Source organism: Gopherus flavomarginatus, chromosome 1 (assembly GCF_025201925.1).
Source record: "Gopherus flavomarginatus isolate rGopFla2 chromosome 1, rGopFla2.mat.asm, whole genome shotgun sequence".
Lineage (NCBI taxonomy): Eukaryota > Metazoa > Chordata > Testudines > Testudinidae > Gopherus > Gopherus flavomarginatus.
Window position 1 is genome coordinate 4223517 of NC_066617.1, and position 24952 is coordinate 4248468.

Here is a 24952-nt window from a genome sequence, read left to right on the forward strand (position 1 = left end):
CTTAACTGAAAACAGCTCAGCAGATTATTTGTCTCAAGCCGCAAGCCATGCAGTTGCCAATGTACCTCAGTCCAGTTCCATACACATCAATGATATTCTGTGCCCTACAATTATGGAGAGGCATTTTATGCTGTTCAGGTTAGAAGAAATCCTGGCGAGGGTCAATTTTGCACTTTGAAATCATTCTAATTCTGGCTGAAAAACTTTGTCGGAGAATGGACTTCCAGAATGCCCTAGGTTGATCAGACTTGCAATTAATTCCACTGCAATCTGACCATTGAAGAAGTTCCCCTTAACTCAGTCCTTTTCTTTATTAGCTGAAGTCTCTCACAAGACCCAGTTCTCTTGGCTGCCCATGCATGGAGATGCAATGGCTGATGGTTCCCATTGATTTCACTGTATATTAGATATGAGCAGCTGAAGGTGGAGGTGCAGAAAGGTTTTCTCTAATCCAAGGAGGGTAAGGTGCCTTCCTTCAATCTCAAATGGATGGAACTGTCCTCCTTTACGCTGGTTCAGCATCTACCCTTCAACTGTCAACCTGGAAGAATTCATTACCATTGCATTCCTGTGACCCATTAGAGAGACGTGTTTCCAAGGAAAGAAAAAGTAGCGCACATAGACCACCTCCCAAACAACATTCTGGATCTAAATCCACACAATCTGGTGCTATTTAATTTTCATTCAAATGTAGTTTTGCATGTGGTATTTTGTGAAACATTTTTATTTGAAAGTGCAGGCTCTCTCTTGGTGTAAATCAGCAGAGTTGCTCCAACTTCAAAGATGTTCAAGCCCTTAAAATTAAAGGAGGATCCTTCTGCCCTCTTCCCTGGCTGTGGAAGCCTCTCTTGGGGATATCTTTTACGTTCTAAACAATATTCTGGTTCAGAGAGAAATGCTTTCTGCAACTTAAACCTTATCTACAAAAGAGGATTGAATCCTTTCACTCGCCATCATCCCTACTTTGACCCGTGAGCAAATCTGTTCTAGGCAGCCCTTTGTGACCACATTAGTGACACAAGTGGAGGTCCAACATTAGGTAAAGTTTTACTCACCGTAGAGTAAGATTCACCCCTGGCAGATGACCATCACAAAGGCCCATGCTCTGCTTAGGTCCCTGCTAAGTTCCAGTTTGAAAGTGTAGTGGGACTAAAATTGTTGATAGGGCATTTTACTATACCCCTGCCAACAGGTGAATTTCCAGTGTAAGATCCTGACAGGAAACATGCTGGAGGAATTGGAATGATTCCGATTGACTTCAAAAGGAATTGGATCTGACCCAGTGAGATGGAGAAAGATGAGAATGCAGAATAATGGCTCCCTCCTTCCTAGCAGGTTTACAATGAACGACCCAAAGCCCTTAACCATGATCAGCATGAATTGAAAGGACCAACCTGGATTCCTTCCGTCAGAGCCAGTTCTGCTGTTGATGCCGCTCAAAATCACCTTCACATTCATTCTCACTGCAGCCACAAAAAAGTCAGTAAAATGACACAAGGAATGCAGTTGGCCCATACAATTTTAAGATGAAAGAAAGATGAAGAGTGCAATGTGCATGTCACATCCTCTGAGGCTGAGATTGGCCCAATGATCAAAGCCCCTCAGGAAAACAGCTCCATCCAAAGGAGGAGATAGCAAGACAATCAAGTTTGTTTGGTAACTAATTAGGACCATCACCACAAACAGCATCCCAGATGCTCCAGGCAGTCCTAGGGACTGTAGAAAAGTGCTCACGACTCAGGGCTCTTCTAATCACTTCTCCAGACTTCATCTCCTCAGTGAACTCGGTAAGTCCAATTACACTCAATTGCTTTCGAACTCTAGAGATGTGACAGTAGGGGCTATTTTCATTGAAGACTGAATCTTGCTTTTACTGATGTGATTTTTATGAGGGATCAGGATGTTCTTCCATAATTATCTTGTGTAGGTATTTAGTTTCAGGCACTAGTGGATTCATGGGAAACATATTTCCTATTAACCGGAAAAAGAATTAGGGCATTTCAATCTATTCAGTAACTTGAGAAAGTCACTTAACCATATTTCACTTATCTGAATTATGAATACATTTCCCTAGGTTAGTAGAGAATGGGCCAGTTCAGTGCTCTCCTACTTTATTCTGAACCAGCTGTTACTCCTCACTATTGAAGACATAAGCTGAAGTCTTTGACCGGTACTTGTACCTTCTTTTGACTCTAGTCCCTGTTGTGCGTTTGAGGTTTACCTCCATCCCAGAAAGATGACTTTCTCCAGCCTGTGCTACCCAGAATGTGGGGTGGCCCAACCCAGTCCAGTTACTGGCACCTGCAACGAGCCATGCGTTAGGCAGTGCTCTGACACTGAAGTGGTGATCAGACCCTCACCGGTTGTCGTGACCCTCCCTGGACCAATTCTCAGCAATTTCCCTCAACACAGTGGAGTGGGAGCTGTAGGAGCACCTGCGGTCGCACCTGGTTTTGGAGGCTCATTCGGTTCGGGGGGATCGTACGGCTATGGAGTTTAGGGAGCTTATATGGTTACAGTGGCCATTACGGTTACGGGGGATTATTGGGCCATGGGGGATACGGCGGTTACCCAGGTCTTTATGGTTACAGGGGATATGGCCGTAGGTATCTTGCTGGATACTGTGGTCCATGCTAAACCCAGCAGCAACATCTGTGGAAGAAGGGAGAACCAGGAAATGAACTGCCAGATACAGATTCACCCCTGATCTTTTGGGCATGGCTTTCAGAAGTGCTGGGCAAACAGGGCTCCAGTTGAACTCGGTGGGAGCTGTGTGTGCTCAGCACCTTGGGCTGATAGCCATGCTGCATTTCTAATGTTACGCTTTATGACTCTTTCTGCCAAGGCTTTCTCAACCATGTGCTGATGCTTTTATTTCCATGTGGGCTCATTCTGAATTACACGCAGGCTGTTTACACTAACCCCACCGTATAAAGGGAGTCTTAAGATGGATATCACTTACATATATTGTTAGTTTAAGTCCCTTTAGAAAGGAAAAAGAGACCTTGGTGTCAAGGAGAATTAGGCTCCACATGTTCTATCCTTTGCATCACCACGTATATTTAGCACCTCATTTTGACGTTCTCTGTGGCCGACATACAGGGAGAAGTTGCATAATTCTCTGTTCTTATTTGTTTTGTCTCATTTTTCACCAACTTGGGTAAAACAAGGATCTTAAAGTGGTTGTAAAAGGGACTTGTTTGTCAACCTCTGCAGCTGCACCAATGCAAACAGAACATCTTGTCTGAAATACACCCACTGAGGCCTGCGATCGGTCATGGCCCGTCTTGAAACACTGGAAATATATTCTTTCTGCTCTGTAGTATTACTTCCTGTAACTGTGTACTGCCAATTTCATTTGCATTAAAAACTCTGCTGCATCATAATATCGGTCTTCTGGTTCTCCTTGTTCCTCCCTCTTTGCTTAAAAATTGCAAAATTCCTCCCTGTGGAACCGGCAGCACTGGGCATTTCTCCAGTTGCAATTTTCAAAGATCTGGAGTGATGGGAGAATCCGGCCTTTGGAGTGGCTGATAGCTTTCTGCAGGCCCTGGGTATCAGGGTGCAGTTCCTCCTAGCATTACCTATATTAGCACAGACTCTTTTCCTGGAAATACCTAGACCGATTTTCACTTCAAGAATGTAAGTTTTTCCTTTGGTATCAAGAAGACTAACCATATGGTTCATGGTGAGCATCTGGGTGAATCATTGAAGGACAATGACCCAGGTTTTTGTAAGTGTCACCTGGCCTCAGTGGGTCACAGCTGAGAATATCAGATTCAGGACAAACTGCTGAGGGATATGGCAGACTCACCCCATGCTGGTGGTTATTCTGACGTTAGATACCAAGCTAGTAAAAAAGTAAATTTCTGTCTCATCACAGTGGTTAACAAGAACTCAAAAATGCAGTCTCCAGCCCTTATTTCACACCCCAACACTTTATGATGACTGGTTATTAAAAACCAGTTTCACCGTATAGAAGGTTCTGCTTATCCTAAGAGATCAGCCACATAGCCAGGCCAATATATAGCTCAGATCTAAAGCAGTTCTCCACCAATGAGAGGAGCAGAGTCAGCCCTGAGGGTGAGGGCAGTGTGCAGAGCCCCCTATTCTTTCCCCGAGGGCTGCCGAAATATGCTGGATGCTTCCTGGAGTGGTGCAGGGCCAGGGCAGGCAGGGAGCCTGCCTTAGATTCACTGTGCCACCTACCGGGAACTGCCTGAGGTAAGGCCAGTCGGAGCCCACACCCGTTATCCCCCCTGCGCCCCTGCTCCAGCCCAGAACCCCCTCCTGCATGGAACACCCCACACACACAGTCTGGAGCGCCATCCTGCACACAAATTCCCTTCCAGTGCTTGTACCCCGCATCCCTACTGCACCCCAGCCCCCTGCCCCAGGTTTAGTCCCTTCCCACGCTCCCATCCCCTCGGCCGCAACAGAGCCTGCATCTGCTCCAGTACCCCAACTCCCAAGCTCAGCCCCATCAAAGTGAGTGACGGAAAAGGAAAGCAAGTCATAGAAGGAGGGAGGATGGTGTGAGCGGGGTACAGCTTCAGAGAACGAGTGAAGTGGGGGATGGGGAATTGGGGAAGGGGCAGGGGTAGGGCAACAGTGTTCGGGTTTGTGTGACTGGACAGTTGACAACCCTATTAGGAGCCCTCTTACCAAACGAAACCCCATTTCCATCATCACCGCTCTTCCCGGCACTAAGGGTAAATGTAAAAACCAATGTATCTCTGGCATGTCATTTGAGAGCATTTTGAATAATAAATTCTCAAACAGAGACTCTGCGTAAACGTAATTATGGAGTCAGCAGCCGTCTCTGAATAATTCTTCTTTTTCCAGAACATTCTTCTCTTCTCCTCTGATGTCCAGTGACATGGAGCATGTAGCATCCATCTGGAAAGCCGTCTTTTAGGGCAATCTACTGTGTGTGGGTGAGGGCGGAGGTTAAATTCAACTGAGTGAGGGCCTTGACATGAGCTTTGAACTTACTTTGCAATGGTGGAGCTGTAGGACAATGGGGCAGAAATAGATCAGCCTCATATTGAGATTTTTTTGATTTCATTGCACCAATATAACTCAATGAAATTAATCTTCCTCTCATTCTTTGCCCTGATGTGTTCATCAACTGGTTAGCAGCAATCTCCACTCTTTGCTCAAATGACACGACCAAAAGTTGATTTCACAAGTATGTTGCAAACACACCTTTTCTTTTCTTTAAATTGGAATGGCTAGGAAATCTCATCCTTTGAATTCCAGGGAGAGCATTTCACACAAGAATTCAGACCTAAGAGAATTGCACCTGGGCTAAATAAGACAAAAGTCCAATGATCTCACTTCCGGATGGAGCTAAGCCAACCTCTTTCCAAAGGAGCCATTGATTTTATATAAAAGCCCATTTTTCTGAAGTGCTGAGTACTCAAAAGTCCACTGAAGGAAACCAGAGCAGTTCATGCTCGACATTTATTTATAACAGGCTACAAGGTTTCCTGAGTTGTGCGCGAACACTGGAGGTATCCAAACCTGGAGGACATTTTTGGCCAAACGATGTCAAAGCCTTTGGTGATAGGAAAAGATAACGAATGGAAGAGCAATTAAATTAGAAGACCAGTAGTATGAGGTAGTATATATTTGAATTTGGAATAAAGAGGAGTTAAAAATTGTCAAAATAAAGAATAAAGAAAGAAAGCAGAATAGCAAAACTAGATTTCCATGGTTTCAAGAAAGGCCGTGTGCTATCACCAGCTCCAAACTGATGTATTTCTCACACAGTTCTCTTACTTTTTTATTGCAGTTGCAGAGTTTGACAATCAAGTCTGTCGGCCACCATTTTTAATTACTTATTTCACTCTGGTCAGTCTCAACTAAAGCAAAACACAATAAAAGAAAAAGTTGAAAAACTTCTCCGTTATGCAGCTTCTGTTAGTAATTTAAAAGGCAGAAACGATCCGTATTCATGGATAGGAGATCACCTAGCATCATTCTGATTGACAAAGATCTGCACCTAGCATTACTCCTGTGCATAAGAAGGTAGCAGTTGCCATGCTAGAAGAGAAGAATGGCCCACCTAATGCAGTATCCTGTCTCAATGAATGTCATTCACCAGCCGCTTTAGAAGAAAGCAGAAGAACAATGAATTGTTTTTTTATGGAGGAAACATGGAATTTTGTTGGATCTAGTTAAAATATAAAAGAATAAAAGTAGAATATAGTTGTTAAAAGAAATGTCTGTCTTAGAGACTTGAATTTCTCTCTGTTCTCTGCTGAAATTTGTTGAATGAATCTTTGTAAGAAGCCCAAGGACAAAATACCAATTATCTAAGGCCTGTAGACGGATTGAATATGCAAGTAACTGATAAGAATGCTGTTATGCTTTGTAAATCTTTTAGCAATAAAAAGAGGGAGAGAAGAATTAAATCATACCTAGTAAATCTGGATGTAAGAATGCTGAGTGCATGGGAGTGAGTGTTTGTGACAGGTAGATAATTGATCAGAAACTAGTACCAGCTGAAACCTAAGACTCACAACCATCAACGGGCTGAAGATAATGCAGGGAGGATTCACGAATTCAGCATCATGAAGCAACTTCCATAGACATACATTGAGGCAAAGACCTATAAGAACAGGACCAGGGCACTGAGCTCTTTGAGTCTGATTCTGCAACCATCCTCCAGGATGCTCATCTGGCAAGGACTCGGCTCCACCCTCGTGTGCAGGCTACCTGGCCAGTACTCTGCCACGAGCAACCTCTAGGCTGGTAACTATAGCAATCATTGCAGAACCTGTGTTAATATTTTTGTGAGTGAATGATTATAAAAGCTATCAAAACTCTTTTCCTGAGGGCCTAATTAGCTAGAAACAAATCTTTGATAACGCCATCAATTGATATAATTTTTTTCTCTTTGTTTTTGACGATTAATTTTTTCTAGGGTTGTCGATTAATTGCTGTTAACTCACGCGATAATCTGAAAAAAATAATCACGATAAAAAAATTGCCATTTTAATAGTACTGTTAAACAGTAGAATAAGAATTGAAATTTATTATATATTTTTGATGTTTTTCTACAGTTCAAATGTATTGATTTCTATGACATCACAGAATACAATATTATTTTTGATCACATATATTTGCACTGTAAGAATGGAAAACAAAAGAAATAGTATTTTTCAATTCACCTCATACAAGTGCTAAAGTGGAATCTCTTTATCTTGCAATGCCGGCTACAACAATGCCATGTGAATGCCTGTTTTCACTTTCAGGTGATATTGTAAACAAGGAGCGGGCAGCGTTATCTCCTGCAAATGTAAATGACCTTATTTATCTGAGCAATTGCCAGAACTAAAAGTAGGACTGAGTGGACTTGTAGGCTCTAAAGTTTTACATGGTTTTATTTTTGAATGCAGTTATTTTTTGCGCATTATTCTACCTCTGTCAATTCAAGTTTCATGATAAAGAGATTGCACTATGGCACTTGTATTAGGCGAACTGAGAAATATTTGTATTCAAAAATAATAATATAAAGTGTGCATTGTACACTTTGTGTTCGATGTTGTAATTGAAATAAATATATATGAAAATATAGTAAACATACACAAATATTTAAATAAATGGCACTCTATTATTGTTTAACAGTGTGATTAACCTCCATTAACTTTTAAAATGTTTGATAGCCCTAATTTGTTCCTAACTCTACGTGGTGTAATGTACACGCAGGACCGGCCCTAGACCAAATGGTGCCCCGGGTGAGGAGCACCTTCGGTGCTCCCTCCTCCAATTTTTAAACTTTTGAATACCATTTGTAGCCCATTTCATGACCTTGCTGTATGATTTGTATGCAATGATTTTTCCCTGTCACATAAGACTATGTATTTGCATGCTATGATCTGTAAATCTATATTTATTCATGCCATATATAAGCAAATAAAGAAAGTCACTTTCTCTAAGCTTATAGATTTTTTTTTTAAATTTTATGTATAACTGAACTGTACTAACATCCAGCAATTGAACTGTGCACCAACACTGGCTAGACCAGTATTAAATAGTATTACTGCAGGTGACAGCCTTAGAATGTTACCCTAGTCCTTTAGTTCAGAAGGTCACTTTTCTCACCTTTGCTCTTGCAAACTGTAGCACAGCATCAGAGAGATCCAAACGCTGGCCAATGGCATTTTCAAGTGATAAAAGAGCAAGCAATGTTAGTCTCTTATCGGCCATCATCGATTGAAGATATGTTTTAATGAGCTGGAGCTTGGAAAAACTGCACTCATCCCTAGCCATTGTGACTGGCAGTGTGAGCAGAATCCTCAAAGCTGTCCACACATTAGGAAAAGTGTCCTTCAACTCTTCATTCTGAATGAATTGGAGAAGTTGGAGTGGAGAGTGCTTCCCATGTGGCAAAATGTGATGGATCTTGTCCAATTCGACACACAGGTCTTTATCATTGAGGTCAGAATATTCCCCATGCGTCAGCATTCATTGATGATCTGTACAATTGATCAAGAGTCTTTTTGTGTCTGTTGGCAGCTTTTTAAGATCATACAAAAAACCCCAGGTCTTTTTGCTGTGCTTCATTTGTCTGAACCTTTCTTTGATGAACACTTGAGCAGTCTTGACGAGGGAGCAAAAAAACCTCCCTCTTGAAGTTTACTTTGAGCTTCCCATCACCTCGTCTCTGCACTCATAACCAAACTGTCTCTTCTTCCAATGAATACGAATTTCCTTGAAGACTGTTCAGCCCCTAAGTTTTCTGCCATTTCTTTGGCAACAGTGAGGACCTCTTCAAATCTGTTAAAGCAGCAAAGAATCCTGTGGCACCTTATAGACTAACAGACGTTTTGGAGCATGAGCTTTCGTGGGTGAATACCCACTTCCTCAGATGCATGTAATGGAAGTATCCAGGGGCAGGTATATATATGTGTGCTAGCAAGCAAGCTAGAGATAACGAGGTCAGTTTAATCAGGGAGGATGAGGCCCTGTTCTAGCAGTTGAGGTGTGAAAACCAAGAGAGGAGAAACTGGTTCTGTAATTGGCAAGCTGACCTCGTTATCTCTAGCTTGCTTGCTAGCACACATATATATACCTGCCCCTGGATACTTCCATTACATGCATCTGAGGAAGTGGGTATTCACCCACGAAAGCTCATGCTCCAAAACGTCTGTTAGTCTATAAGGTGCCACAGGATTCTTTGCTGCTTTTACATATTCAGACTAACACGGCTACCCTCTGATACTTCAAATCTGTTGTTTCTGTAGGCCACAACGAAATCAAGACAGCATCTCATCAAAGTAGTAGTGGTCATGATGTCCATTAACTGAGTTTTTATTGTCTTTCTTACAACGTTTACTGGGAATAGGATATTGTGCTAAACCAGTGAAATCAGTGATCTGGTTTGCCAACTCTTGCACCTCATGTTGGATTCCGGCCTGTGAAAGAAGCTGATTGGAACATCTCTGAGGGTGAAATTTGCTTGTACTCAGTTTCTTAATGTATTAGGCTTAGACTTGCATCTTTTGTTTTACTTTTGCTTGGTAACTTACTTAGTCCTGTCTGTTATTACTTGGAATCACTTAAATCCTACTTTTTATGCTTAATAAAATCACTTTTAAACCAGAGAAAGTGATTACTAGCTGGGGGAGCAAACAGCTGTGCATATCTCTCTATCAGTGTTATAGAGGGCGGACAAGTTATGAGTTTACCTTGGATAAGTTTACACAGAGTAAAAGAGATTTATTTGGGGTTTGGATCCCATTGGAAGCTGGCTACTGGCTGCTGGAGACAGGAGCACTTCCTAATCTGTTTTCAGTTAAGTCCACAGCTTTGGGGACGTGGTTCAGACCCTGGGTCTGTTTTGCAGCAGGCTTGTGTGCCTGGCTCAACAAGACAGGGTACTGGAATTCCCAAGCTGGCAGGGAAAATGGGCTCAGAGGTAGTCTCAGCACATCAGGTGACAGTCCCAAGGGGGTCTCCGTGACCCTACCCATCTCAGTGTTCCTTTACTTGGACACAACTCTCTTCCTCGTCCTTACTGTAAATGACATCTTTTCCCTGTGACTAATGTTGGGAGTCCAGTCCATTATTACGGCATAGTACTTTACTTTGCTGAGTCGTATCAATGTTATCAAGCACCTTCCTTGCCATAAGGTCAATCGATCTGTTTTGAATTGTTCTCCTGCAGTAATGGTCCATATTTTTTCTATGAACTAAATGACTTAGCTGGTCACACATTGCTTTATTTTCTACAGAACTCTACCAAATAAAGGAAATTACTTTGAGAGAATAAGACTGAGAATATATTATTGCCCTTCTATAAATCCATGGTATGCCCACATCTCGAATACTGTGTACAGATGTGGTCTCCTCACCTCAAAAAAGATATCCTGGCATTAGAAAAGGTTCAGAAAAGGGCAACTAAAATGATTAGGGGTTTGGAGAGGGTCCCACAAGAGGAAAGATTAAAGAGACTAGGACTCTTCAGCTTGGAAAAGTGGAGACTAAGGAGGGATATGATAGAGGTATTTAAAATCATGAGTGATGTGGAGAAAGTGGATAAAGAAAAGTTATTTACTTATTCCTATAATACAAGAACTAGGGGTCACCAAATGAAATTAATAGGCAGCAGGTTTAAAACAAATAAAAGGACGTTCTTCTTCACACAGTGCACAGTCCACTTGTGGAACTCCTTGCCTGTTTTTGTAGTTTGTGGAGTTTGTGGAGTGTGTGTGTGAGTGAGTGTGTGTGCAGGCTGCTAGGGGCTGTGTGCTGAGAGCGAGGCTGAGCCCTGAGTTGGGGGCGGGGCTTACCTGATTAGGGGTCCTATATAAGGAGCCAGGCACTCAGGCAGCGGCACAGTCAGCTGCAGCGGCACAGGAGGGGGCGAACAGAGCGGCTAACAGGGGAGTTTCAGAGGGAGTTTACAGGGGAGACCAAGGCAGAGAAACCGGGAAGGCAGACCAGGGAAGAGGCAGGGGTCTGCCAGCAGCCCAGCGCTTGTTGGTGGCCTGCGGTGCGGTGTGAGGCGTGGATTGCCAGGCACAGAGTTGCAGCGCTACGATGGAGGCAGAGGCAGCAGGTGCGGACACACTGAGGATGACTGGATGCGGCAGCTGCGGCATGTACATGGTCCTAGAGGGAGCACCTGAAAGGAGTTTCATCTGCATGAAGTGCCGCCTGATAGAGCTGCTGGAGGAAAAGGTAAGGGGACTGGAGATGCAAGTGGAAACTCTGGCTGAGTTTAGAAGGGGATTTGAGCAGATGATGGAACACAGACATGATGAGGCACAGGGGACAAGCTCAGGCGAGCGGACAAAAGCAGGACCGAAGGACTCTGAGGAGGGACTGCTGGGTGAGGAAAGTGGACGGTGGAAGCATGTCACTAGGAGAACCAGACAGAGGATAAGACGGGCCAGCGATGGACAAATAGAACTCAGGAATAGGTTTGCTGAGTTGGGAAATGAAGATGGAACACAGCAGGCTGCTGAAGGAGTAACGGCAAGGAAGAAGAGGCAAGCAGCTAGTCCTGCAGATGGAGGGGAGCAGTCAGTGGAGGCAACATCAAGTACGAGCCCTAGGAGGATTGTGAGGTCAAATACAAATCAGGAGGAATCACGGCCAGCTGCTGTGGGGGATAGACCGGAGAATCACATTGTCACCAGGAAAAGGCAAGTCTACGTGATTGGAGACTCTCTACTGAGAAGAGTAGACAGGCCTGTAACTAGACCGGATCGGGAGAACAGAAGAGTGTGCTGTCTGCCGGGGGCTAAGATACAGGATGTGGACTTGAGCCTGAATACGATCTTAGCGGGAGCGGGAAAAAATCCGTTGATTATCCTTCATGTGGGAACGAACGATACAGCTAGTTACTCACTGGACTGTATCAAGGAGGACTATTTCAGACTGGGGAAGAGGCTTAAAGACATCGAGGCTCAGGTGATCTTCAGTGGGATTCTGCCGGTTCCTAGAGCGGGGCGACGAAGGAGGGACAAGATTATGGCGATCAGCAGATGGCTCAGGGAGTGGTGTTATAAGGAGGGCTTTGGGATGTACGGTCACTGGGACGCATTTACGGATAGACAACTGTTTGCTCAGGATGGACTTCATCTCAGCAAGGAGGGAAATAGGATTCTAGGATGGAGGCTCGCCGACCTCATCAAGAGGGCTTTAAACTAGAAAGTTGGGGGAGATGGTTGGGAAATGTTCGGGAGATCTCCAAGCCAGAACATAACCCGGAGAGGGAAGTAAACAAAGTGAGCGGGGATACCCTTGCGGCCCCAAGATTTGATCCAAGGAGGAATAGTGGAGTAGAAACCAGAGTAACGGGTGATGCTGGTGGCAGACAGTTTGTGCACGACGGGGGAAAGAATGTCACTGACGCCAAACGCCGAAAATTAAAAGGTTTGTACACTAATGCGAGGAGCCTAGGGAACAAGATGGAGGAACTGGAGTTACTGGTGCAGGAAGTGAAACCGGATATTATAGGGATAACCGAAACCTGGTGGAATAGTACTCATGACTGGAGCATGGATATTGAAGGCTATGTGCTGTTTAGAAAAGACAGGAAGAAAGGCAAAGGTGGTGGAGTAGCCTTGTACATCAATGATGAAATTAACTGTAGCGAGATAAGAAGCAATGGAATGGATAAGACAGAGTCTGTCTGGGCAATAATCACACTAGGTAAAAAAGCAACTAGAGCTTCTCCTGAGATAGTGCTTGGGGTGTGCTATAGACCGCCGGGATCTGATTGGGATATGGATAGAGACCTCTTCAATGTCTTTAATGAAGTAAACACAAAGGGGAAATGTGTGATTATGGGGGACTTCAACTTCCCGGATATAGACTGGAGGATGAGTACTTGCAAGAATAATAGGGGTCAGATTTTTCTGGATGTGATAGCGGATGGATTTCTTCATCAAGTAGTTGAAGTACCTACGAGAGGGGATGCCATTTTAGATTTGGTGTTGGTGAGCAGTGAGGACCTTGTAGAAGAAATGGTGGTAGGGGATAACCTTGGTTCGAGTGATCATGAGCTGATTCAGTTCAAACTAGATGGAAGGATAAACAAATGTAGATCCGGGATTAGGGTTTTCGACTTCTCGAGGGCTAATTTTAAAGAGTTAAGGAAATTAGTTAGGGAAGTGGATTGGACAGAGGAATTAGTGGATTTAAATGCGGAGGAGGCCTGGAATTACTTTAAGTCGCAGCTGCGGAGACTGTTAGAAGCCTGCATCCCAAGAATGGGGAAAAAAAACATGGGCAGGAGTTGTAGGCCAAGCTGGATGAGCAAGCAACTCAGAGAGGGGATTAGACAAAAGCAGAAAGCTTACAGGGAGTGGAAGAAAGGCAGGATCAGTAAGGAAAGCTACCTTGGTGAGGTCAGAACATGTAGGGATAAAGTGAGGAAGGCTAAAAGCCGCATTGAACTGGACCTTGCAAAGGGAATCAAGACCAATAGTAAAAGGTTCTACAGCCACATAAATAAGAAGAAAACAAAGAAAGAAGAAGTGGGGCTGCTATACACTGAGGATGGAATGGAGGTTAAGGATAACCTAGGCATGGCCCAACATCTAAACAAGTACTTTGCCTCAGTTTTTAATAAGACTACTGAGGAATCTAGCGATGATGGAGGGATGATAAACGGGAATGAGGCTATGGAAGTGGATATTACCGCAACTGAGGTAGAGGCCGTACTTGAACAGCTCAATGGGACGAAGTCGGAGGGCCCGGACAATCTCCATCCGAGGATATTAAAGGAACTGGCGTGTGAAATTGCGAGCCCGTTAGCGAGAATTTTTAAGCAATCGATAAACTCGGGGGTTGTGCCATATGACTGGAGGATTGCTAATGTAGTTCCTATTTTAAGAAAGGGAATAAAAGTGATCCGGGTAATTATAGGCCTGTTAGCTTGACGTCTGTAGTACGTAAGGTCTTGGAAAAAATTTTAAGGGAGAAAGTAGTTAAGGACATAGAGGTCAATGGTAATTGGGACGAATTGCAACACGGATTTACCAAAGGTAGATCGTGTCAAACCAATCTGATCTCCTTCTTTGAGAAGGTGACGGATTACTTAGATAAAGGAAATGCGGTAGATATAATTTACCTAGATTTCAGTAAGGCGTTCGACACGGTTCCGCATGGGGAGCTGTTAGTTAAATTGGAAAAGATGGGGATGAATATGAAAGTTGTAAGGTGGATAAGGAACTGGTTAAAGGGGAGACTCCAGCGGGTCATATTGAAAGGTGAATTGTCAGGCTGGATGGAGGTCACTAGTGGAGTCCCTCAAGGATCGGTTTTGGGACCGATCTTATTTAACCTTTTTATTACTGACCTTGGCTCAAAGAGCGGGAATGTGCTAATAAAGTTTGCGGATGACACAAAGCTGGGGGCTATTGCTAACACGGAGAAGGACAGGGATACTATTCAGGAAGATCTGAACCACCTTGTAAACTGGAGTAATATAAATAGGATGAAATACAATAGTGAAAAGTGCAAGGTCATGCACTTAGGAATTAATAATAAGAATTTTGGATATACGTTGGGGGCGCATCAGTTGGAAGCGACGGAGGAGGAGAAGGACCTTGGGGTACTGGTTGATAGCAGGATGACTATGAGTCGCCAATGTGATACGGCTGTTAAAAAAGCAAATGCGATTTTGGGATGCATCAGGCGGGGTATTTCCTGCAAGGATAAGGAGGTGTTAGTACCGTTATATAAGGCACTGGTGAGACCCCATCTGGAATACTGTGTGCAGTTCTGGTGTCCCATGTTCAAGAAGGATGAATTCAAACTGGAACAGGTTCAGAGACGGGCTACAAGGATGATCCGAGGAATGGAAAACCTGCCTTATGAAAGGAGACTCAAAGAGCTTGGCTTGTTTAACCTGGCCAAAAGAAGGCTGCGGGGGGATATGCTTGCTCTATATAAATATATCAGGGGGGTTAACGTTAGGGAGGGAGAGGAATTATTTAAGTTTAGTACTAATGTAGGCACGAGGACAAATGGGTATAAACTGGATATTAGGAAGTTTAGACTTGAAATTAGACGAAGGTTTCTAACCATTAGGGGAGTGAAGTTCTGGAACAGCCTTCCGAGGGAAGTAGTAGGGGCAAAAGACTTTTCTGGCTTTAAGACAAAGCTTGATAAGTATATGGAGGGGATGTTATGATAGGATCGTTAATTTGGGCAATTGATCTTGGATTACCACCGGATAGGTCTGCTCAGTGGTCTGCGGGGAGATGTTGGATGGGATGGGAACTGGGTTACTGCAGAGAATTCCTTCTTGGGTGCTGGCTGGTGAGTCTTGCCCACATGCTCAGGGTTTAGCTGATCGCCATATTTGGGGTCGGGAAGGAATTTTCCTCCAGGGCGGATTGGCAGGGGCCCTGGAGGTTTTTCGCCTTCCCCTGCAGCGTGGGGCACGGGTCGCTTGCTGGTGGATTCTCTGCAGCTTGAGGTCTTCAAACCAACTTTGAGGATTTCAATAACTCGGTCCTGGGTTAGGGGTTATTATAAAATTGGATGGGTGGGGTTCTGTGGCCTGCCTTGTGCAGGAGGTCAGACTAGATGATCATATTGGTCCCTTCTGACCTATGAGTCTATGAGTCTATGAGTCTATGAGGAGGTTGGGAAGGCGAGGACTATAACGGCGTTTAAAAGAGAATTGGATACATTCATGGAGGTTAAGTCCATAAATGGCTATTAGCCAGGATGGGTAAGGAATGGTGTCCCTAGCCTCTGTTTGTCAGAGTGTGGAGATGGATGGCAGGAGAGAGATCACTTGATCATTGTCTGTTAGGTTCACTCCCTCTGGGGCACCTGGCATTGGCCACTGTCGGTAGACAGGATACTGGGCTAGATGGACCTTTGGTCTGAGCCGGTAAGGCCCGTTCTTATCTTCTTATGTTCATCGAAAAACTTACCCGATGAGCTCTGGCAAGCCACATTATTCTTTGCAAGGAAAAGGGTAATTGAGATCAGACACTTGAGCACATTCCTCCAGTGCTGGATTTCTACATTAATAATGTACTGGTTTTCTGTGTCTATGCATTTGTTCAGCTTGGGCCTGGACTTTACCTCCATCCGTTTGGAGTAGGCCATAACATGGCCGGGTGACTTTTCATGTTGCTTCAGAACATCAGCTAAGTTATGCCAGTAATTGTATCTGAAAAGCTCAAGCAGAGATTTGGCATTCTTGTCAACTATTTTGCAACAAAAGCGGAAGACACTGTCAGTTCATTTTGAGTAACTAGCCCAGGCCAAGTTGGTTTCTCACCATTGGTGAGTATTCTTTTGCTGTGTGATCTGCCCATTTACTGGAAACATATCCTCCATTTTGCCAGGGCCCTTCAAAACTGTATGATCAATATCAGTAGAGATTAGGATCGCTGATGATAAAACAGGATCTGATTCATTGATTTGATAAATGAAGCACATTACATTTGTCCGTATTGAATTTCATCCTATTTACTTCAGACCATTTCTCCAATTTGTCTAGATCATTTTGAATTTTAATCCTATCCTCCAAAACTCTTGCACCATCTACTACTAGGTTAGTATCATCCACAAACTTTATAAGTGTACTCTCTATACCATGATCTAAATCATTGCTGAAGATATTGAACAGAACCGGATACAGAACTCATCCCTGCGGGACCCCACTCATTATGCCCTTCCAACATGACTGCGAACCACTGATAATTATCATCACTCTCCTTTATTCTGCCAGGAAAACTGGATGATTCTCCGTCACTTTCCTCACATTTGCATTCCTTATCTTCAGCTAGATCTGCTCATTCCTTAGTAATAGGACTTTCCTCATTTATGCTTTGCTCTTTGATTTCTTCTGCACTGGGAAGATGGCTAATGTCCGGTCTATGCTGTTCTGTTTCAGATATTTTCCCATCGAATTTGCCCCTTTCTGCAGACTAGATTGTAACTGAGCTTTTTGCTTCCTCTACTGAGCACCTGAAGGCTTCTTCGGGGGCATCTTTTATTTTCTCTGAAGGAAAACAGTGAGTATTAGGGAGAGCAAAGGTCTACTATGTTCTGCAGTCTTAGAAAGTCATCAAACATTACATGTTAGGTATGGCAAAAGAAGTAATGGTATTTTTTTATATTGTTGCGTAGAGTAGGGTTCGATAGATACCACATGCGTCTAGTTAAATATGTCCTCTATTAGTCACTACTTACACTCTTCACCTCTTAAAACACAAGTATATTTTCACAATGACACAATAAAAAAAGGTTGACAGTATCGCAGCTGGGCTCTCACTTTGCTTCGTTCTTATAGCTCACTGCCTGACTAGCAAGACCCCACCCCTTATACACCCATGAGGGCCTGGCTGACAAGATTGTAGAAGGTTTGAGGAAAACATAGTTCTGAGGAGGTTAGTGAAAATGAATCCACATTCGGAATACCTGAAACATTTTACTTCAAACATTCTACTTTCCTTTCTGCTGATAACAACCAAAACAACACCCCAACCCCGGAACCTCCCAAACCCGGCACCCCAGGTGGCCACCTGGGTCATCTGCCCCTAAATCCAGCCCTACATGTACATTATATCCTGCAGTTATGAGCCAGCTACATTCCTGAGATCATTCTACTGATTTCACTCATGCTGCAGTCAGATATTTGGGAGCCTTGAATGGGAACTGTCCAATGCAGTTCAGGAGCAGTGGTGAACATGGGGTGAGTAATCACTATGATTGGTTTTTTTGCTGACTCTACCACTTGCTCCCATGTAACCTTCAGGTCAATGTACCTGTTCACCTCAACATAAACCAGATCTCTTAGTGATATTATGCTTGCCGATCGGAGGCTTCCTCAAATCAAAGGACTTCAAAGCACTCGAGGCTCATTGAAGTTGTCTGTGTGCACAGGCTCATTAAAGATATCTGTGTTATGTGAGGAGATAACTGGGTCTGTGGATGAGGGGAAAGCAATGGATGTGTTATTCCTTGACTTTAGCAAAGCTTTTGATACGGTCTCCCACAGTGTTCTTGCCAGCAAATTAAAGAAGTATGGACTGGATGATTGGACTATAAGGTGGGTAGAAAGTTGGCTAGATCATCGGGCTCAACAGGTAGTGATCAATGGCTCCATGTCTAGTTGGCAGCCGGTTTCAAGTGGAGTGCCCCAAGAGTCAGTCCTGGGGCCGATTTTGTTCAATATCTTCATTAATGATCTGGAGGATTGCGTGGATTGCACTCTCAGCAAGTTTGCAGATGACACTAAACTTTGGAGGAGTGATAGATAGGCTGGAGAGTAGGGATAGGATACAGAGAGACCTAGACAAATTAGACGACTGGGCAAAAGAAACCTGATGAGGTTCAACAAGGACAAGTGCAGAGTCCTGCACTTAGGATGGAAGAATCCCATTCATTGTTACAGATTAGAGACCGAATGGCTAGGAAGCAGTTCTGCAGAAAAGGACTTAGGGGTTACAGTGGATGAGAAGCTGGATATGAGTCAACAGTGTGCCCTTGTTGCCAAGAAGGCTAATGGCATTTTGGGCTGTATAAGTAGGGGCATTGCCAGCAGATCGAGGGATGTGATCACTCCTCTCTATTCGACACTGGTGAGGCCTCATCTGGAGTACTGTGTCCAGTTTTGGGCCCTACACTACAAGAAGGATATGGAAAAATTGGAAAGAGTCCAGGGGAGGGCAAGAAAAATGAGTAGCTGGAGCACATGACTTATGAGGAGAGCCTGAGGGAACTGGGATTGTTTAGTCTGCAGAAGAGAAGAATGAGGGGGGATTTGATAGCTGCTTTCAACTATCTGAAAGGGGGTTCCAAAGAGGATGGATCTAGACTGTTCTCAGTGGTACCTGATGACAGAACAAGGAGTAATGGTCTCAAGTTGCACTGGGGGAGGTTTAGGTTGGATATTAGGAAAAACTTTTTCACTCAGAGAGTGGTGAAGCACTGGAATGGGTTCCCTAAGGAGGTGGTGGAATCTCCTTTCTTAGAGGTTTTTAAGGTCAGGCTTGACAAAGCCCTGGCTGGGATGATTTAGCTGGGAATTGCTCCTGCTTTGAGTAGGAGGGTTGGACTACATGACCTCCTGAGGTCCCTTCCAACCCTGATATTCTATGATTCTAGGGCTGCATTATTTTAATAGTAGATTTTTTCCCTTTGATTAGATGCCCCCAAATTATGGATTAGGATTCAAGGGTTCTCACAATAATTTTTTGGGTGGTTACTGACAAACCTGACTCTCTGTCCCTGCCTCACAGACCCTTTCAGTGAGATCCTGCCCTGGGGACGTGGGTTGGGAACTCACTGGCCACCTGTGGAGTCCCAGGCTCCCCATGCTGTCGCTGGGTGGGAGTGGGGCACCTCCCCAAGGGTTCGCCCCAGTGACTGGATGCTGCAGCTGCCTTAACTGACGAAAGGATGCTGAGCTAGTGTACATCAGTACAGCTCCATAGACTTCAGAGATATTCTGTGCCCTACAATTGAGGGGAGGCTTTTTATGGTGTTCAAGTTAGAAGAAATCCTGGCGAAGGTCAATTTTGCACTTTAAAAAGGTTCTAATTCTGGCTAAAAACTTTGTCGGAGAAGGGGCTTGCAGGATGCCCTAGGCTGATCAGACTTAATCCAGTCTCATCCCACAGCAATCTGACTATTGAAGAAGTTCTCCTTAACTCTGCAAGTCTTCTGCTTCGGCCTTTTCGTTATTAGCTGAAGTTTCTCACAAGACCCAGTTCTCGTGGCTACTCATGGATGGTGATGCAATAGCTGATGTTTCCCATTGATTTCACTGTATATTAGATATTAGCAGCTACGGGTGCAGGTGCAGAGTATGCTCAGAAAGATACACTCCAAACAAGGTTGGGTGAAGCACCTTTCTTCAATTTGAAGTTGATGGAACTATCTTCCTTTACACTAGTTCAGCATCTACCCTTCAACTTTAAAATATGTATTAGGACTGTTGATTAATCACAGTTGACTCACTCGATTAACTAAACAAAAATTAATTGCAATTTAAAAAATTAAGCATGATTAATCACAATTTTAATCACACTGTTAAGCAATAGAATACAAAGTAAAATGTATTAAATATTTTGGATGTTTTTCTACATTTTCCTATATATTGATTTCACTAAGAACACGGAGTCCAAAGTGTACAGTGCTGACTTTATATTATTAATTTTGATTTGTATTTGCACTCTAAAAATGATAAAAGAAATAGTATTTTTCGATTCACCTCGTAGAAGCACTGTAGTGCAATCCCTTTATCGTGAAAGTGCAACTTGCACACATTGATTTTTTTGTTACATACCGCACTCACTATTGGAGGCAGGAGAATGGATGAAGTTGACAAGTGATGTCATCCAGTCTAGCAATTCCTATGTTCTTCTGAGCAGAAATACCCATGAAAAGTTCTTCTTCTCAGTTGGTGTAATTGAGTGTTGCTCCATGGAAGTCAGTGGACCTGAACTCTCTTTTCCCCTGCTGAGGCGCTTGTCCTTAGTGATTTCTTTGGAGAAAAGTAAAGTTTTCTGTTTATTCATCAGCAAGTTTTGTTGACTTTCAAGCTTTGAAAAATCAGAGAACTACACTGGGATATCAGACTGCACTGGTTTACAAGCAGACGTTAAATCCTAAATTAAGGAAGTGATTACCATGATCTCAGCAATATTCTATATCAGAAATGTCTAACATGGACACAGAATCTCAGATATCCAGGAAAGAAATAATAACATTTATTCTCGTTGGTGTTTTTCAGACAAAGCCATTGAGAGAGACCAGTTGGGAGGGAAGTTTAGTGCGAGTGGACAAGAGGTGTAGGAAGAGGCTATAGAAAGAAAGATAGAAATTGACAGACACGTAATTCCTTTGGAGAAGTATTATATTCACATGTAAGGACAGTGAAAGTCGATCACAACATTAGCCAGCTTTTTATTGTTGATGCTTAAATCCAAGGATGCAACCATATTTTAACCAGACATATTACTACCCCTGTCTTGTAACATGGTGTAACAGGGATCAACCTGGTGCTCAGCCCGTGGTAGGAGGAGTCGAAAGGATTGAGCTGTGTTTTTTTCTGCAACTGACCCCCATTTGTGACCTTCACCTCAACATGCCTCTTTTTCCAGGCCTATCAACCACAGAGAGTAAGCGTATTAAGGCTGGAAGTTCTTCAGTGTACTCTAAACTCAAGAGTTCAAAGCACCTCACAAACACTCGCTGGTGTTTCACACGTGGAAATGGTTTTCTTCTTTGAATTTTCATAGATTGTTGTTGGAATTAGACATCTCTGCACTGAGTCCTGCAATCACTTTAGACAAAATGGAGGCCAACCTCTCATATCATACTGTTAATAAAGTCATAACTTAAAGCCACACAATCTAGGGATGTTTCATTTTCATTTGAATGTAGTTTTGAATGCATAAAAATATTATCAATATAAAATTACATCACTTGTCAACTTCATCCATTCTCCTGCCTCCAATAGTGAGAAGTAACAGCTACTTCAGGTGAAAATAAAAGACCACTGAATTAGCCCTTTCTGGACTAACCTGGGAAAGTTTCTTCCTAATCCAGCTAAGTAAGAAATGTCTAAATGACTTTCTAAAGTTACTGAAAAGATTTCAATGCCCTAAATCTAGTTCCAGTTAATAGGAAATATGTTTCCTAATTGGATAGATTGCTCCTAAAAGACCCCTATTAGTTCCAAATCATGAATCCACCAGCTCCTGTAACTGAATCACTACACAAGGTATTTATGGGAGAACATCCTCATCCCTAATAAATATCACAGCGAGGACATGCAAGATTCCATCTTAAATGAAAAGAGCCCCTACTGTCACATCTCCAGAATTGAAAAGTGATTGAGCTGAATTGGATTTACCAAGTTCACTATGGAGATGAAGTCTGGAGAAGTGTTTAGAAAAGGTGTGAGTCATGAGTGCTTTTATACAGTTCCTAGGACTGCCTGGAGGATCTGAGATGCTGTTTGTGGGGTAGGTCCTAATTGGTTACCAAACAAACTTGATTGCCTTGCAAAATCCTCCTTTGGATGGAGCTGTTTTCCTCAGCGTTGGTGATTGTTGGGATAATCTCAGCCTCAGAGGTTGTGACATGAACGTTGCACTCTTCATCTTTCTTTCATCCTTAAATGGTAGGAATCAACTGCATTTCTCGTGTCATTCCACTGACTTTATTGGTGCTGCAATTATAATGAATGTCAAGGTGATTCTGAGCGGCATCAGTAGTACAACTGGCTATCATAAAGGGAATCCAATTTGATCCTTTCAATTCATGCTGGTCGTGCTTATGGGCACTGGGCAGTTCATTCTAAATTGGCCAGTAAGGAGGGAGCCATTTTTCTACATTCTCTCCACCTCCTTTCCCAACAGGTCGACCCAATTTCCTTTGAAGTCAATGGGCATCATTCCATTGCCTCCAGCATATTTCCTGTCAGGACCTTGAATTTGAAATACACCCTTTGGCAGGGGGGATAGTACAACCTCTGTAGACAATTTTAGTCCCACACTGAACTTATAACTAGGTCTTAGCAGGGATTTAAGTGGAGCAGGGGTCTTTGTGATGGCCCTATGCTCTCGGGTCAGTATCATTGTATGGTGAGTAAAACCTGATCTACAACTGGACTTGGGTCACCAATGCCGTCTCAAAGGGCTGCCTAGAGCAGATTTGCTCATGGATCAAGGGGAGAGATGGCAGAGAGGGAAAGGAGGCAGTGCTCATATATGGAAAGAGTTTGAGGTAATTCTTGAACCCTGTACTCTATCAGAAACTTTCACTCCATCCATGAGAAGCCAGGTATAGAATGTCTTGTGAGACAATGCAGCTGCCTGAGCCCAGCAATGAGCCCCAGCAAGAAGCCAAAGAGAGATGAAAATTGCCCCTTCTTGAGGAAAGAGGAAGTGGCTGTGGGATGAGATTTTACGTAAATGCTGCACAGCCATAAGGCATGTTGCAGAAAACACTCCTGCCACAATCATAATGTTGTTTAGAGTGAGACAGATATCCCCAAGGGTGGGGTCCATATCCAGGTAATGAGGCAGAGGAGTCCATCTTTGATTATGAGGCCCTGAACCTCTGTGAAGTTGAAGCAAGTGTCCTGATTTACACCAAGCAGCCCCTTCATTTTCCAATACATTTTTTAAAAAATATATCAAAGACATGCCCATGAACACAGCGACTTAAACTACTCTTCCTTCTCTCGTGGGCCGCATCGAGCTCTGAAACATTTCTTCCACCAGCCCTTGCACCTTCTCTTTACTCTAGTCCCTGTTGTGTGTTTCAGGTTTACCTCCATCCCAGAAAGATGACTTTCTCCAGCCTGTGCTATCCAGAATGTGGCGTGGCCCGACCCAGTCCAGCAGTGCCCTGACTCCGAAGTGGAGATCAGACCCTCACCGGTTGTCGTGATCCTTCCAGGGCCTGTTATCAGCCATTTCCCTCAGGAAAGTGTAGTGGAAGCTGTAGGAGCACCTGTGGTAGGACCCGATTTTGGGGGCTCATTCGGTTAGGGGGGATTGCACGGCTATGGAGGCCGTTATTGTCATAACCTATTCCCAGATTTGGACCTTAGCGTCCAAAATATGGGGGTTAGCATGAAAACCTCCAAGCTTAGTTACCAGCTTGAACCTGGTAAAGCTACCACCACCCAAAAAATTAGAGTGTTTTGGGGCACTCTGGTCCCCCCAAAAACCTTCCCTGGGGACCCCAAGACCCAAATTCCTTGAGTCTCACAACAAAGGGGAATAAACCATTTCCCTTCTCTTCTCCCTTCCAGGTGTTCCCTCCCTGGGTTCCGGGAGAGATACACAGAAGCAAGCTCCGTGAATCTAAACAGAGGGATTCCACCCTCTCTATTTTCAGTCTTGGAAACAGAAGTACTTCCTTCTTCACCCAGAGAGTATGCAAAGTCAGGCTAGTAAATCTAACACATACAGATTTCCCCCTGACTTCTTCCTCCCACCAATTCCCTGGAGTTCCCCACCAAAGAAAAACTCCAACAGGTCTTAAAAAGAAAGCTTTATATAAAAAGAAAGAAAAAATACATAAAAATGGTCTCTCTGTATTAAGGTGAGAAATACAGGGTCAATTGCTTAAAAGAAATATGAATAAACAGCCTTATTCAAAAAGAATACAATTCAAAACACTCCAGCAACTACACACATGTAACTACAAAAAGAACATATAAATCACTATCTGATCTTTTGTACTTACAACTGGGAAACAGAAGATTAGAAAGGCAGGAGACAGAAAAATCACTTCTCATAGCCGAGAGGGACAGATACAAGACAAAGAATAAAGGACTCACACACAACTTCCCTCCACCCAGATTTGAAAAAGTCTTGTTTCCTGATTGGTCCTCTGGTCAGGTGTTTCAGGTTACTGCTTTCCAGGTGAAAGAGACATTAACCCTTAGCTATCTGTTTATGACAGTTATGGAGGATTGTATGGTTTAGGGGGATACGGTGGTTACGGCCACCGTTACAGTTATGAGGGATTATGTGGCTATGGGGGATTAGGCAGTTATCTGGGTGATTATGGTTATGGTGGATTATGTGGTTCCAAGGTATCTTGCCATAGGTATCTCAGTGGAAGCTTTGGGCCATGCTAAAGCCAGCAGCAACATCCATGGAAGAAGGAAGAACCAGGAAATGAACAGCCAGATACAGATTCACCCCTGATCTTTTGGGCATGGCTTTCAGAAGTGCTGGGCAAACAGGGCTCCAGCTGAACTGAGTGGGAGCTGTGTGTGCTCAGCACCTTGGGCTGACAGCCGTGCTGCATTTTTAATCTTACGCTTTGTGACTCTTTCTGCCAAGGCTTTCCCACCCGTGTGCTGATTCTCGCTTTCATGTGTGGACTCATTTTGAATTACATGCAGGTTGTTTACACAAACCTCACAGTTTAAAGGAAATAGGGGCCTTAAGACAGGCATCAGTTATATTTATTATGATTTTAAGTC

The 24952-nt window shown here is 43.5% G+C and overlaps 1 protein-coding gene across 1 annotated transcript; it reads left to right on the forward strand.

Annotated features, from left to right (window-relative positions):
- Positions 1-2089: 2089 nt before the first annotated feature.
- Positions 2090-24601, forward strand: LOC127032936 (claw keratin-like). Its single transcript, XM_050920586.1, has 4 exons — positions 2090-2481; positions 2520-2594; positions 4929-4937; positions 24424-24601. Exons 1-4 carry the CDS (start codon positions 2237-2239, stop codon positions 24599-24601), a joined length of 507 nt encoding a protein of 168 aa, XP_050776543.1. The 5' UTR covers positions 2090-2236.
- Positions 24602-24952: the final 351 nt, after the last annotated feature.

Bases quoted from the DNA above. Each gene is read 5' to 3' on its own strand.
- LOC127032936 (XM_050920586.1), top strand. From the start codon at position 2,237: ATGACTTTCTCCAGCCTGTGCTACCCAGAATGTGGGGTGGCCCAACCC. The intron at 2,482-2,519 runs GTACGGCTATGG...ATATGGTTACAG, and splicing joins TCATTCGGTTCGGGGGGATC to TGGCCATTACGGTTACGGGG.